This window comes from Mauremys reevesii, linkage group 3 (assembly GCF_016161935.1).
Source record: "Mauremys reevesii isolate NIE-2019 linkage group 3, ASM1616193v1, whole genome shotgun sequence".
NCBI lineage: Eukaryota > Metazoa > Chordata > Testudines > Geoemydidae > Mauremys > Mauremys reevesii.
This window is the reverse complement of record NC_052625.1, coordinates 161,739,624-161,756,575: the sequence shown is the minus strand read 5'-3', so window position 1 is coordinate 161,756,575 and position 16,952 is coordinate 161,739,624. Positions and strand designations below refer to the sequence as shown.

Sequence of the window (16,952 nt, the reverse complement as noted above, 5' to 3'; positions counted from 1 at the left end):
TGTTCCCTTTCCCCACCTCCGGCATGTTTCAGAGTGGAAATCAATCACCTCAGCAAATGGGTGTTTCAGTATAACTCACGTGTTGTCCCAGGACAAGTTAAAAATTCACCAACACATCAACAAGACCACTGTACCATCAAGTGATGAAGGGTGCAGTAGCCCATCTCCTACACATTGAAACACTGAAACCCATTTTATGGCAAGACAGATATTTTGGAAAGGCCACAAGATTCTTTGTGGTACAAAGGGAAGCAATGGTATGCAGCCCATTTTCGATCTTAAATCCACATGGAGATCAGTATTCCAAGTGGAAATATTGAAACCCACTATTACTGCAATATCTTTCCAAAAGTTCAGAATATGAAAGTAAACTTCCTGGACTTGTAACTTCTACACTGATATTCACAAATTTCATATCAAAGCTCTGTTCAAGGGGAAAGGATACATATCTGCTCTTATCTGATGACATTCTCATCTGGTTACAGAGGACCCAGCAGCCATTACTACAAGCATTCAGAAACATGGCTTTGAGTGAAGAAGTTAAAGGAGCAATTGCAGCCATCACAAAACTCCAGCATCTAAGTTATCATCTAGGGCCATCTCTATTTCAGAAGGGAGACAGCAAATCAGACACTATTTTCTTCTAAGTATTAGCATCTCTCTCTATCTCTGACTTAGTGTATGGGCTAGTGAGTCTTGTGTGGATACTCAGTACAATTTGTGTGTAGCTTCCAGCTAACAATTGCAGCAAATCAGCATATAAAGATCTTGGCCCAGATTTAGTACTAGCATCTTTTGTTGAACTCGTTCTTAATATTATTTAACAGCTACCTAATATCAGAGGTTGGCTGGCTCATCAAGATACACTTAGAACCAAGTGAATGCAGATGAGATTAGCTAGCCTTTCAGTGCATCATACACCAGATTGGAATCATGTTGTTGAACTTATTTGCATCTAAGTCCAGTTGGAAAACTGAAGAGAAACAACAGGATAAAGACACATTCAAAAGTGGAACTGTGGTCTACTTATCTTAGGAGTAGTCTAAAAGGCTTCCTTTTTGCCTTTCTGCCCTCAGCCACAGAGAGTAAAGCTTGTGAAGGAACAGGCTACAGTGATTGTAATCACCTTCTCATTAACCATTTCAGATTTTGGTTCTCATATCTGATTTAACTGGAACTGGAACCTCCTCTCAGACTCCCAATATATGTACATGCTTTCTAACGTTAGCTGGGCAGTGAGAGGAGGGAACTATGGTCACTCATTCTACAAAGGTGATAAACACCCTCATGGCATCTCGGAGGAAATTCACAAATGATATCTACATATTACTTGAGGTTTAGATATTGGTATTACAAGGGACACACATCAGGGCAAAATCAGCTGAAGCAAAGGACACACTACTGTTTTTACAAGATGACGCTCAGTATGAGGCTCAAAGCCAACACTACTTGGAATGGCAAGTTAGCAACTTGACACACATTGCACTCAAAGAAACCCGTAAGAATCTCTTTTTACTGTCACATAATAGATTACTGAGGATCACCAATCAAATCAGTCCTCTGGCAATATGCAGATTCCTGTCATGATCAAGTCTTAATAAAACAACCTTTCAGCTTCACAATTGATAGATCTGTTTCTGTTTTCATTGAAAGTATTTTGCTGTGTCACCACCCCCTTGTCCAAGATGGTTTTGGAAGTCGGCCTGTTCTCAGTGAAACAGCCTTCTACCAAACGCTTCATGAGCAGGGGGCAAAGATGTTAATTCTTTAGTGTTTGAGAAAGGGTTGATGGAAATCCCTGTAGTAGCCTCATGGCCTCAGTTATATGTTCTATCAAACATGGTAGATCTGTAAACTAACCAGCCCTTCATCTCCACGTCACCACAGTATTACTTATGAAATAGAGGTGATGGTTGTTTCCTTCTGGATGAATCCAAATATCCTAAGAAAGTAAAATACAAAAGTTAGATGTGAGCAGAGCCTTCAAGGGAATAAAGATATATAGAGCAGACACTTTCAAAGCCTCTGTGGTAGAATTCCTCTCATTATCACATACTCCATTAAAAGAGTAGCAATTTTTATGGTCAGAAAGAACCATGTTATGAGGCCGTCCATAAGGCTACTCGAGGGCTTTCCATCAACACTTTCTCATATATTATAAAATCAACATCTTCACTCCTGCTAATGCAGCATTTGGTAGAAGAGTGTTACAGAACAGAGTACATCACTAACCCTTAAGTTCCTTTTCAATTCTACATGGGTAAATAGAATGAACCCTGAAGCCTCCCTCCCTTGCTAGGGATGATTTACTGCTTTCTACATTCCTCTGTAAAGAATGTCTGACATGGAGGAGACCGAGAAAAGAAAAAATCTGTCTTATCTGTGAATTTTCATTCAAGGAGCCTCTGACATAGAGTCTGACCCTCCCTTGGAGTACTGCATTATGTCCAGGGTTTCCCCCCTCCCCCCTTGCTATCACTCATTTAGTAAGTAGTTTGAAAAGGAAGAAGATGTTCCTCCAGAAAGTCCCACAATTTTATGTTAAGGCTCTGCTGCAGATGATTGGAGTTGAATAGCACTTTTAAAACTTTTACATAGTATTTTTCAGCTTTGGAAACTATCCTCCTTTGAAGAGTGTCCTTTTGGGTGCTCCATTTCAGGTGCGTGTGCATCCCTATGTGCCTTCAATCAGAGATTTTCATTAGCAGTGTCCAATTCAGCCCTCACATGCCCTAAACATCCTCATGCCCTGCACTGTGGCTATATCAGGCTGAATGGGCAAACTGCCCTCAGTTCCTTCTCAATTGCATCAGCCTGAGACAGAAGTTTGGTGTGTCGATCTTGAGCATGCCTCACCTAGATAGCTTTTGCTTAGTTTCTAGTTTAGCTTAGTTTAGGTGTTTGGTTTTTTCAGTCAGTTGGTTTAGTTACACTTTGGAGGATTGTTTTTACTTTTTCCTCCCTCATGGGAGGCCATCCTCTCTGAGAAAGCAATGCCCAGTTCACATGGTTTTAAATGCTGCATTACTTGCTGAGAGGCTATCCCAGGCAGCGATGGTCCCTCTAAGTGTGTTCACTAACTAGGAGAGTTGCATCTCCCACAGAAATGTAACTTCTGTTTAGCCCTTAAATCCAGGGCAAGAAAAAACTGGGAAAACAAGCTGCAGCTACTGATGATGGAGAGGTTCCCTTTGGCCCACTTCAGAGCCAAGTCAGGACTCTGACTGTATCTAGCGCTCCTTTGACTTCAGCTCAGCACTCCCCTAGAAAGGGAAAGGCTCTAGAAATCTACTCTAAAAGTCCCAAGAAGTGCAGCTCTGACTCCTCTCATAGAAATCCACTTAGAAAAGACCTCACTCTCCAAGTAGGTCAATAGTCTTGGAAGCTTCTACCTCAAGGCTCATTACTGTAGAGGCTAAGGGTTCCTCCGGTACTGGTGGGGATGGGAAAGTCCATGGCTCTAAGAAAAAGCATGGCTCCACAAAGATTGCAGTATCCGCTGGAATAAATGAATAGAATAAACACAAAAGAGCAGCACCATTTGACATAGCGCCTCTTCCGGTACCTCCCCTAATGAGCTCTTTAGTACCACATAAGACTAAGCCTCTTTCTATATCAGCACCTACTTTGGAAAGCTTAAAGTCCTCAGTACTGTCCAGTAGGAACAAGCAGACTGTCCCATCAGTACCGCAGCTCTACTCACTGCCGCAAGGCTTTAGGTATCCGAAGGATTAATCTGTGACTGCTGAACCAAAGTCTCCACGGCTTGCAAGTACCGAATGCCTCTTGGCACCAAGAAAGAATCACTTGGTCTCCAGATCCCTGCACATCACTGGTACCACCTGATTCACCCTTTTGGCTGGAGTTCCTCCATTAGAGGAGGAAGAGAATGATCGATATCTGACTTATCCATACAAGAACCCTTTTCTCTGAAGAGACAGGGAGGACTTCAGAGGAACACGTTATGCTTGATAGAAACAACCTTGGATACCACACCCTCCTCCATACGGTTCTCAATGCCCATATTGGGATCTCTGGACAATACTGTTGGTAATTGTAATGACAGATGTACCCCTGTTGGTGTGAGTGGCATACCTCAGTGCTCAGTCAGTAGGGGGCAAATGATCACCTCAAGAAACTAATCTCTGCAAGAACCTATTGGAGCTGAGGGCAGTCAGAAATGCCTGCCTTCATTTTCTGCCTCTTGTCAGCGACAAGTCTATCAGAGTAATGACAGACAATATGACTTGCATGTTTTATATTAATCGTCAGGGAGGCATGATATCCCTCTTTGTGTGCCAAAAGCAATAAAGTTATGAAACTGGCGCATAAAACATCACATATGGATTTCAGCAATTTTTCTTCCTGGCATGCAAAATGTCACAGCTAATACTCTCAAAAGATATTTTTGTCAAGGCTACGAATGGGAGTTGGACTCCCAGATTCTCGATGGCATAGTTCAGCTTTGGGGCTTTCTAGAACTGGACTGCTTCAGCAAAGCCACAAACAAAAAGTATAATCTGTTATGTTCAAGAGAGGATCTAGGTTGCAATTAGTTGGGGGATGCCTTCCTCCTACCTTGGAGGAAGAAGCTGTTCTATGCATTTCCCCCAACACCTCTAATACTTAGGGTGGTAAACAAAATCAGACAGGACAAGATCTGGATTATCCTAATAGTTCCGACGTGGTTGAGACAAGCATAGTTTCCTTATCTGTTTCACTTGTCTTGCTAGATAGAGAAATACATCTTCCCATCACTCCTCAACTTCTCTCCCAGGATGGTGGTTGATTGATGCATCCCAATCTAGGAATGTTCTGTCTTGAGGCATGCCTCTTTGATGGTTCATGGGGTTAGTGTCAACCTGTTCTGCAGAAGTACAACAGATATTACTAAATAGCTAGAAAGATTCTACTGGAAATACCTTCAGAAGTGGAGAAGATTTGGTCACTGGTGTGAACCCCAGGAAATCGTTCTTGAATCTTCCTTGCTTTCATGTGTTCTAGATTACCTGTTGCAATTAAACAAAACGATTCTCAAACAGTTCCCTCAAGTTCATTTGTTTGCTATAAGAGCCTTTCATTCCACAATTGAGGGTTTGCTCATCCTACAACCGTAAGTTTCATTAAAGGTCAAGGGGACCTTTTCCCGCATAAAGACCCCACTTCAGTTTGAGATTTCAGCTTAGTTCTCAAATGTCTCATGAAACCTCCTTTTGAATCAAGGGCAACATGGTCAGTACTGAACTTGTCTCTGAACACAGCCTTCTTGGTAGCCATTACATCTTCCCGAAGATTCAGAGAAAGTGAGGCCTTAATGTCAGACCCTCTTAACCGTATTCTACAAGGACTGGGTTTCCTTACATCCACAACTCAAGTTCCTACCTAAAATGTGGTCTGAGTTGAATTTGAATCAGATTATTTATTTACCTGTTTTCTTTCTGAAACCACATAATTCTAACCTGGAGACTTCTTTCCATACGCTAGATGCCAGAAGGGCATTAGCCTGGATAGAACTAAAGCATTTCAAAAGCCTCCTAGACTGTTCGTTTTGACTGTACACAGATTTAAGGGATCTGCTATTTCTACGCAATGACTGTCAATTACTGGGAGTCATTGTATGTTATAGTGCTGTCCACATCGGTGGCTTTACTTAAAAATGTCCCAGCATCTGAGATCTGCAGAGCCACTACATGGTCCTCAGTATTTACCTTCTCCAGGCACTATGCCCTGGTCAGTGTTTCTTGATCTGATGTGGCAGTTAGCAGTGCAGTTCTTTCTTCACTTCTGGACTTGACTCTGAAGCTTCCTCCTCCCTAAAGGGATTCTGCTTGGGAGTCACCTGAAGTGGACCACCTATAAGAACGCTACTCAAAGATGAGAGAGACTTACTCACCTTGTACAGTAATTGTAGTTCTTCTAAATATGTGTCCTTAGGTGTGCTCCACTACCCACATCCTTCCCCTCTGCATTGGGGTTTCCTTGTGGGATTCAGAAATGGAGAAGGAACTGAGGGCAGTTCACTCATGCAGCCTGATATAGCCTAGGTGTGGGGTGCAAGGATGTGTAGGGTGCTTGCACAGGTCAAACAGACACTACTAATGAAAATCTCCAGTTGTAGGTGTGTGGGGCGTGTGCACACCTGAAGTGGAGCACCCATAGGGGGACACATCTCGAGGGACTAGTCATTGCACAGGATGAGTAATATCTTTTTCTGGAGAGTTCTTCCTGAGAGGCGGTCCTAATCCAGAGCAAAGATCTAGTCTGTCCCCAATGCCATGCAGATGAGGAATGCTTGTGACATTTTCCAGAGGTACTCAGGGTTGTGAGGCACCTTACTATTCCCTGCCATTAACATGAGAAAACATTGTCTGTGCCTGCCCGGAGTCTACTCCCTGACATCACCAGCCACAGGCAACACAAGCACTCCCCTCTCAGCCTATGCAGGCTCTGCTGTTCCTCTGCAGGTAAGCGATAGGTACACTCCAACCCCACAGCACGCTGAAGTTCCAGCCCCTGTTCCACTAAACACTCCCTGTAGCCAGAGTCTTTCCCCGCTGCCTCCCCATTGCCAGAGCCTTTCACCGCCCCACTTAGCTGCACACTACATTGAGTATAGACACAGCCTGCCTTTCACTGGAGCATGTAGATACACATGTCCTAGACACAGCCTCGGGTGTAGATAAGACCTAAGATTTGTTTATAGTGAAAACAAGTCAAAGTTAGTTTAACAAAGAACAAGGTCTTGAGAAGAACAAGTGGTTATATATAAAATAAAATCATAACATGCTTTTTAGAGCCTGACCTTAACTAACGAGACATTCTCCTGTCTAATAAAAGTTAGCTTTTCTCCCAAAGTTAAACAGCCAGACTAGGTGTGATCCTCCATTCATAAGACAAGCCAGTTGGCAGCTTGTCCTTTGCATGAAGATACCTGCATGTGCCTTTGCACCCCAAATGTAGTTCCAGACATCCATTGGATTCACTTGTAAACAGAATCTTCCTTACTGCTTCTTTATTCCTATATAGAATCTCCACTGGAGACTTTCCAATCACTTGATTAGCAGGAGTGGCCAGGGGCTCAGGGAGGCGGGGGAGAGGAGAGAAACAGGAGCAGCAGCTGCACATAGCAGTGGAGAAATGGGGGAGGAGGGCCACCCCTGCTCGGGAGGAATCATCTGGCTCAGCTGGTTGTCCAACTGCCCCCCTGCAGCTCAGGTACCTCCCCCCGCTCCAGACGCTGCTGCTCTTCCTGCCACCTCCGTCACGGCAGGTCAGGGAATCGGCAAACTCCCCGCATGGTGACTTCTTTGGTGGGCTGCCCTGGGCGACTGCCCATACAGCCCACCCCAAAGGATAGCCCTATAACTTCCTAAGATAAGGGCCTCTGCAGTCCAACTACCTAGGGCCTGAACCTAGTGCAGAACTCCTCAGAGTTCAAAGCGATGGACCATCTGGATTACTTTGTGATAGTTAAAGCAAGTAACACAGGAATTTCTAAACCAATCACATGAGATATACAGATCTACAGAAAAATTACACAAAACCTGCATGTAAAACCCTTCCTTCAGTGTCCTCACCACTCTGAACGACCATTGGGTTTTGGTCAGTCCTTTTGGTAAAGAGTCAGAGTAGGGAAATAGACCTACAGGTGTCAGGTTTCTTGTGATATCTGATGAGGTCCTTAGTTACACCATTCAAATTACTTTTGACTTGCCTCATCTGTGATCTCATCCATAAAGATATTTACACAAATGCACTCCATATTTCCAACCCCAGACATTAAAAACCTATGAATCAGGGTGCCCCCCCAACTCATAAGATTTGCTTATAATCATCAGATATTTTAAAAATAATTGATTATGGGTTCTTTTTATTTGGTGTCTAGTTGTTGGGCCATTAGGGTACACTTGGGGAACATTTCAAACTTTTCTCAGCAACCCTGGGGGTGAGAAACTTACTTTTAAATGAAAGCTGAAATTATCATGTAATCACCAGAATCTGGGATCCGGAGCTTTAAGATAGCCAGCCAATATTGCAAGACTCATGATAAATCATGAGAGTTGGCAACACTAGGCCATTATTTCTTATGAAATCTCCGGTGCATGTATCTAAAATTTATTTGGGATTGTATTCCCTTCCTTGGATAAATAGTTTGTAGTTCCTATTCCTTTCCTATATCACTTTACAAGATAGGCGTCTGAAGATGTAAACCCACAATAGTTTTCTCACAGCCCCAATTTATATATTATATATATTCCCTCTCCAAATCTGTGTACTCTTTGTTCTAGCCTAAGGGCCATGCTTTTGCAGCTTACTGTTTGAAGAAGACCAGCTTACTATTTATCTCTAATGAGAGTCTTTATATTTTCTTATCATTTCTTCATTTTAATTCTGCTATGTTGCAAACAGACTGAAAAAGTATCGCCAAAGGCCCTAAAACAAGAGAAAGTACTATTTAGGCAAGTAAGAGTCAAGTTTTATGCCCCCAGACAAAATGGGAAGCTGTAGTTGGTCTGAGACATCAGGCACAGGAGAACCGAGCCTATTAAGGGAAGGGTGACAGAGTAGCTGAATAGGATTGGAGCAAAGAGAACTGAGCTGCCTCAGAGTAAGACAATAAGAAGGGGGTTAATAGATCATTAGAGCTCAGCTGCCACTCGGAGGGTATGGGAATAGGTCTATTCAATGTCAGCCGCAAAAGTAATGGATGGATACCAGGCAGAAGTGAACACTTTTAGTCATTAGAGGCAAAGCTGTACAAAAATCAGATATATGCATCCAAAAAAACAGTTTTCATAATATTTATTAATATGGCTGACATCTGTTGGGGTCCTACATCCTGCCACCCTTCATCTGTATTCCTATCCATCATCTTGTCCCCTGGCCACTGCCTCCCTCCCCCTCTGCAGCTATATTCCCTCCAGCCCCACACCAAAGCTCTCTGCTCTTAACTACAACGTCTCCACTGGCTCTCTCCCCATTTCCCCTCTCCTTTCCCTTTCCCCCATCATCTCCCCTTCATGCCTCCTCCCACTTCTGCCTCCTCCTCCCCCTTTGGCTCCTGCAAATACTCCCTTTTCTCATTAGTCATCCTTCTCTGCTCCAATCCGGTTGCTTCCTCATTTTCCTCCACAATGCGTGGAGTACCAACAGTGGAAATACTGAGAGCATAGATGAGACAGTCTTCTAGCTCTCAGTTTCTGTAACCAGGGCCACACTGGTTCCAGCAACCAGGAGAACAAATTTCAGGGAAAGTCCTACACAGCACCTGTAGCCTAGGGATGGAACATGCCCAGAGAAGAAATAATCTTCAGAGAATTTAGCTGCCAGACTCTAACAAGCCTCCACTGAGCATGCTATCAATTTTTCAGAGGCTTGTAACTTGGCTAAATTTGGGCAGATTTTTGGATACTAGCATTTTTACTTGAATTTGAAATAAATTATTTCATATTCTCATTTATGACTTGCCATTTTAGACTGTTGTTGGCAGTGGATTTTGATTCATATTTAGGGCCCTATCAAATTCATGGTTATGAAAAACACGTCACAGACCATGAAATCTGGTCTTCCCTGTGAAATCTGGACTTTTGTATACTTTTACTCCATACTGTAGAGGTCTCACAGAGGAGACCAGTGTTTCTCAAACAAGGGGTCTCAACCCAAAACAGGGTTTGGAGCGGGGATTTGCAAGGCTATTGTAGGGGAGGTTACAGTATTGCCACCTTTACTTCTGCACTGCCTTCAGAGCTAGGTGCTTGGAGAGCGGTGGAGGCTGGCTGGCTGCCCAGCTCTGAAGGCAGCGCCACGGTCAGCAGCAGTGCAAAAGTAAAGGTGGCAAACCCATACCATGACATCTTTATTCCTGTGCTGCTGCTGCTTGCAGTGGGGCTGCCTTCGGAAATGGGCTCCCAGCCAACAGCCACAGAAGTTCCTGCAGCCGGGGGAGGTTCCTGAAGGTGAGTCTGCCCTGAGAGTGGCTCCTGCGGGGAAGAGGAAGTCCTGTCCCTCACCAGTCCAGCCAGGACCAGCAGCTGGAGGCCAGCATACAGTAGGAGCCTTCAGCCAGGGCGCCCCCAGCCCTGCCCTTCCCTGACTCCAGGCTCAGCACCCCAGTTATATTGGGAGTTAAAGGGGCTTTGGACTGGCTGCGGGGTTAACCATGGAACTCCTCCCCAACCATGGCGCCTTGGGCAGATGCCCATGTTGTTCACTGGTAAGCCCAACCCAGCCCCCCACAAAAGTGAGGACCACCCATATCATGCCACCTTCACTTCTGTGCTGCTTCTGGCAGCAGTGCTGCCTTCATAGCTGGGTGCCCTGCCAGCAGCTGCTGCTGTGCAGCCACCCAGCTCTGAAGGCAGTGCCACCGCCAGCAACTGTGCAGAAGTAAGGGTGGCAATACCGTGACCCCCACGCCCACCCCATGATGCTCTTTTGGGTTGGGACCCCCATGGTTACAGTACCGTGACCTTTCAGATTTAAGTATCTGAGGCCATGAAATTTATGATTTTTTAAATCCTATGATTGTGAAATTGACCAAAATTCACAGTGAGTTTGGTAGGGCCCTATTTATATTAAAGGAAGTCCAAATGAGTCAGTCATACAAAATATACAAGACTGAAATTGAAAAACCGTGGCAAAGTAGACCCAAATAGAAAAAGCAGAATGCAAAGAAATGCCTTTACACAGTCACAGTAGAAATAATATTTAATTCAAACATTGGGAGAAGCATATTTTCTTACCGAAGAAATTAGAGGTCTGAGCTGCATGTGGTCAAGTAGTAATAATTTTAAAGAAAAAACACACTATCATCAACTATTAATTATTGGTAGATTATAGTCAGCCTGTCCTAGTGACAGTGGTATAAAAATGATGCTTTGAAATCAGATTGCATTCCAAAATTCAAGAGCAGTTTAAATAAAGATATTTTAAGGCCCCAATTTTAGCATGTAGATAAATAATAAAGTGGATAACATGTCTTTAACAATAATTAAAGTAAATTGATTAATGCCTACATAATGTGCACAAGTGATACTTTTTCAGCAATTGGTACTACAGCACTTTATTTCTAAATTAGTGTGTCTTTTTTGAAAAACGTTATTCCTGAGTACCTGTAAATATTTACTATTCTTGCCTGATTTTTTAAATAAAATTTTTGTGAGTATAACTGTTTAGTGAACTTTCTAATGCAGAATATTTTAGATTTGTGTAGTTAGAGTACAGGATGTTAAAAATGTAAGCAAAAATATATTTTATTATAATTATAGAGGTAACTGTCATCCTTGTTATAATTTGCCAGATATTGATGTTTTAATATTACTATTTCTAATTTTATTTAACCACCTCGGTTACCTACTTTATTTGGAAAATGAATGTCAGTATCCTCTTGCTTATTTAAAGCTGGGAGGGTGGAAAATGTACGTTTGCTTTTCATTGTTCTTTGTGATCAAATCTCATTTAAGTGAAAGTTTTTGAAAATGAACCACAGCTAATTGATACCATTTGCTGTAGCACTATGATTCTTCCATATGGCTTTTTTTGTAATACCAGCTGCCTTGTTATTAGCTGACATTGGAAACTGCTTGATTAAAACCTAAAGATCCCAGAGGTGCAACACTGTTGCCTCACTTCCTTTCAAAACCACATTTGCTACAGTAGAAATATGAGACCAATGTTTGCGTGAAGGTCAATGTGAGGAAAATATGTTGAATTCAAGGAAATGTTTGATATCATCTATTAGATGAAATAAACAGATTTGTTTAAAGTAAAATGCCCTTCAGTCTGGATCAATATAGATTATAAACTCAACTTTTCTTTACAGTACATCATGTACAGTTTTATTTTTCCTTCTATGCTGAATTAATTGCATCTGTAAATGAAACTGATAAACTTGCTGAAGAAATTCAATTTCAGTCTATTACTGGTTGGTTAACTTCTGAAGACACAATGAACCTTTAAGGAAGAATTATTGATACAATTTTTAAAAGTTTCAAATGACTAGGTTACTGACAAAATAAATATTTTTCTTAAAGTAACCCAAGCAGTCTTACTAAACACACAAAGCAAGGAAATATAAATATGTGCTTCTGTTTTTTTATTAGTGGATCAAACAAGCCATTAATTTCTCAGATTAATTTTTGTGCCATCAGAGTAGTATATTATGCAGAAAAATCCTTGTGGAAATTTATTTTTTGGGAAATAGACTGAGAAGAAGCAGTAAAAAAGTAATAGATCGTAAGTGCAGAATTTCCTTAAAGCGGAGTTGTCCAAACTGCGGCTGATGAAGTTCTAGAAAGACTCAGCAATACCCTTCAACTTTAAAATGGGGGAGAAGTTTGTAGAGATAATCCTTAAGATTTACAAAGCTGACTACAAGTTTCAGTTGAATTCAATGGGTGTTGCATGAGTAAATCATGAAGTCATCTTTGAAAATCTCAGTCTATGCATCTCATCTTGTAGCTTCATTTTGATACAAGCAGATACTTCATAGATTGTTCTAATTCTTTATAAAAGGAGAAAAAGGAGTTACTGTCCAGAAAAACAAACTGAGATTATAAGGATAAAATAGGAAGGCTAGTAAAGAGATTTGGGTTGAGTGGCCTTCAATATGATGAGAGACACAGCTCCATAGTTCTCTCTTCAGACCCTTCTGGTATAAGCTGGCTACAATTCACCCACATAATACAGAGATGAAATTTAACGAATGGGGAAAATAGCTGGAAGAAATATCAGAGATTAATCAGACCTCCAAATTAGGGGAGAGGTGGGTATGTCCCCTACTTTTTTTCTAAGATTTTCAGCCTGACAGTCATATTGGAATCCCTGCTGCTCCTACATACTGAGGCTGTAGCACTTGCTAAGACTGCTTTTCATCGTATATTTGGCAAGGAGGTTGTTACCTTTTCTTTCTTATGTAGGACCTCACTTCAGTTATCCCTTCTTTTGTCACATTGTGGCTAGATTATTATAATACAATCTAATTTAAAACCTTTCAAAACTTGGAACTAGTACAGAATGTGACTGTGCACTTATTCAGCAATGTTTCATGCAAAGAGCACATTACATCAGTGTTACATGTTTGCATTGGCTTTGGCGTTGACTTGTAGATGAGCTCTAAAGTGTTGATTTTGACCTATAAAGTCCTAAATAATTTTTTCTCATATGATATTGTGGCATTTGCCTCAACATCCTCTTCCTAGTACAAAAAGGGAAGATATTGGCAGCCAAGAATTCCCAGTTGGTGGCTCTTAGCTTTAGAATTTGGCCTTCTACCTTGGTTAACCAGATCCCAAAGTTGATGACCTTTTTAACTGTTCTCCCTGGTTTTCTTGTGGCTTGTGGGAAGATGATGATGGGGTGAAGGGTGAATGCTGGGGAAAACTTGACTAAATGCTCCTTTTAAAAGACTATCTAGCTTTTTGGTAGATGTTTCAAGTTTGTAAGCACCCGAAGAGAGGGATAGGGGTTATAAGTGAGGTTGTGAAATGGGTACAGCTGAGTAACTTGCTTTTAAGACATGAAAGGCCCATAGAGGAAAATTATTTTTAATGTTTTGGTATGTTTGATAACTGTTTAACTTTTTCTCAGATTGTGTAACTGACTAGAGAATTAACTAATAGGAGCAATCACAAACCAAAATACATAATTATAGTAGTTGAATGAAAAGACATGCCTGACTTTAAGAAGCAATTAAAAATAAAATAGAATGCACATTATAGTAGTTTCTCTTCCTTCTTCCAACTAATCAGAAGCCTATGTACTGTTTGTTGTGGGATGGGCCCATTGGGATTCCTTGGAGCTGGATCACATATGTCCTTGCAGCTTAGTCCCAGTGCCAATAGAGCAAAGACAAGATTGGGCCATTGGCCTTCTGCCTAAGCCTGCTGCCTTGTTGAATATATAAATCACGTCGGTGGTCATCATCAATAAGGGCTGCTGTGAGAGTATGGACAGAGGTGGATCTACTGTTTTACCCATGGCCTCACATTTGTATTGACAGCCAATCCTGATTTGTTTCCTGAAACTTTGTCCTTACTACTGTTCCCCTCTGCCCCGTTTACTCTAGCCTAGTCTGTAGCCCACTCACCCAAAATTTGAAAAAAACTGGATGTAAAGAGTAGGATGGGTTCACCAGGTGAAGTTGTAACAACCTGTGTAGTTTCCACACTTCTGTTACTTTACATGTTTTATTTACATTTATTTGTAGTTCCTGCAACATTACAAGAAAGACGATGTTAAAATAATATATTTAATAATAATATTAAAACAATCATGTTTTATTCCTAAAATATAGGAGAAGGAGGTTTGTGTTGCAATTAGATCCTTGGCATGATCGTATTGAATCAGACAAGTATCAGCAAAGTGATTTCCCCACACCCCCATTTTCTTAAACAAAAGATAAACTAGTTAAATGACTAATGCTACTGAATGAGTTCATCTAATCTAAAATTCATCTTTTGAAATACCGTGTAATAATTCCTTTTCCTTTCCTTCTGTGTACAGGTTGATGATATTGGGTTTTCTTTGAATCATCCCAATCAATATTTCGCAGAGAGTCAGAAGCTACTAAGCGGTGGTAGAGAAGTGAAGAAAGAACCAAGTGAACCTGAAAGCTCCCAGCAAAAACTGAGTAGTCAGAAAAGTACAAGTTCATGTTCCATTCCCATTTCTTCAAACACAGAAGCAGATACAGAACTGGAGGGACTGGATGCATATTTCACTGAAGACTGAGAAGCTTTGTTGTTTATTTTTCTCGCCTTCGTTACTTCCCTATAATTTTAGCAACATTTTCCCTCATGGTAAGAGAGTAAGCACCTGGCTATCTGGAGAGCTTGGGTCAGTAAGGCTCCAAGTTGGCCGATGAAAGGAAAGAAGAGATGCATACATTTTAATTATATCCGGTACTTTTCTTTGTAGCTAGGGCACATCGGTTCCATTGTGCAGTCAATTTCTAACTGCTTGGGGCATGGGAACTGAAAATTAGTTCCTAAATTTGAATGATATTGCAGTTTCTGTGAGTTGTTTCTGTGCTCATAAGCATTTTGTGTGTAACCCATCTTTCCTTATACTCCACATTTTTAAATAGCTTTCTCTTCACTGTTTTTCTTAATAAACATATGTTGAAATGTAAAAATTTGTGATCTTTTCTTGTTCAATTATACTTCTAGAGTGATTCAAGCTGCCTAAATCATATTTACAGATATATCCTTTTTAAGAAATATTATTTTTGGGACATGGGGAATACCTCCAATTAGTAGTATTTATTTACAGTCTATGATTTGGTGGTTAAGGACTCAGATCATTAGAAAAACTCTGATCTTTCTATTTAAAATATGCATATGACCTTCATTACCATCTGAGCAACTTACAATCTTTTAGAGTTGTATTCTCACAGCTGTACTTTGACAAACTGGGAGTACAATTATCCCAGTTTCGTAGTTATGGAACTGTGGCACAAAGAGACTAAGAACGAGATTTTTTAAAGGTATTTGGGTACTGTTTCAGTCAGCGGTGCAAAGCCTAAGTGATTTAGGTGATTAAATATCATTTTCAAAAGTTGCATAGGCACTTAAAAGCCTCACTCTCATTAACTTTCAATCAGACTTAGCCCTCTAAATGCCTATGTAATTTCTGAAAACCAGACTTAGCTGTGCAAGTCACTTGGCCTTGCAACACTGAGGGCTGGTCTACATTAATGTTGTAAGTTGATCGAAGTTACGCTAGTTCAGTTATGTAAATTACGTAACCGAAGTAGACATAACTTAGGTCAACTTATAGCAATGTCTACACCATACTGTGTCTATAGGAGACACTCTCCCGTTGACATAGCTTCTGCCTCTCCAGGAGGTGGAGTACAGATGTCAACGGGAGAGGGCTCTTCCATCAACTTAGCGCGTCTTCACCAGACCCACTAAATCAACACTGCTGCATCAATCACAGCAGTTCCAATTTAGGCAGTAGTGTAGACATGGCCTGAGTGGAGCAACACATAAAATAGGTCTGATACTAATAGGTATCTATCGCAAAAATAGGTCTGATACTAATAATTAGATAAATAAGATAGAGCTGAAGATTTTGTATTTCAGTAGTACCAGGAGACCCTGTTGGTTTAGGCCAGGGGTCGGCAACCTTTCAGAAGTGGTGTGCCGAATCTTCATTTATTCACTTTAATTTAAGGTTTCGCATGCTGGTAATACATTTTAATGTTTTTTAGAAGGTCTCTTTCTGTAAGTCTATATATTATATAACTAAACTAGTGTTGTATTGTAAAATAAACAAGGTTTTCAAAATGTTTAAGAAGCTTCATTTAAAATTAAATTAAAATGTTGATCTTACGCCGCCGGCCCGCTCAGCCCACTGCTGGTCTAGGGTTCTGTTCACATAGGCCGGCAGCGGGCTGAGCGCGGCCTGCGGCCGGGATCCTGGCTGGCAAGGGTCTGGCAGCCAGAACCCCAGACTGGCAGCGGGCTGTGTGGGGCCGGGAGCCGGGACCCCAGACTGGAAGTGGGCTGAGCGGCTCAGCCCACTGCTGCTCAGGGATTCCATCTGCCGGCTCCTGCCAGCCGGGATCCCAGCTGCCAGACCCTCTCAGCCTGCTGCCGGTCTGGGGTCCTGGCCCTGCCCACATACAGTGGGTACCTATCTTCTCCCTGGTTCTGGCCCATTCTCTTCCTCTTTCTGCACTGAGCTGAGGGTGGGAGTGCACTGAGCACAGGGCTGTGGATGAAGGGTCTGGCCAGCTAGAATGAGGGAGGGGGGCTCAGGGTTGGGGCAGGAGGTTTGGATGTGGGGCACTTACCTGGGCAGCTCCCATTTGGTGCGAGGGGTGCAGGTGGGAATGTGGGGTGTGCGTGTGTGCAGGAGCTCCTATTTGGTGCTCAGGGTAGGGGTGGGGATGTGAGGGGTGCAAGAGTCAGGATGTGGGGGTGCATGGGGTGTGGGGGGGTACAAGA

General features: G+C 41.9%; 1 protein-coding gene across 8 annotated transcripts in view; it reads left to right on the top strand.

Moving 5' to 3' along the window:
• The window catches only part of PRIM2 (DNA primase subunit 2), a 282,728-nt gene extending 266,607 nt beyond the window's left edge, over positions 1 to 16,121 (top strand). For 5 of the 8 annotated variants that reach the window (XM_039531667.1, XM_039531665.1, XM_039531663.1 and 2 more), the window contains exon 14: positions 14,503 to 16,117. In XM_039531667.1, the coding sequence (XP_039387601.1) occupies positions 14,503 to 14,730 (228 nt within the window). In that variant the 3' untranslated portion in view covers positions 14,731 to 16,117. Of the gene's footprint in view, positions 1 to 14,502 lie in introns of all 8 variants that reach the window. The other 3 variants (XM_039531668.1, XM_039531670.1, XM_039531671.1) reach the window with 3 other exon arrangements.
• The last annotated feature ends 831 nt before the right edge of the window (positions 16,122 to 16,952 follow it).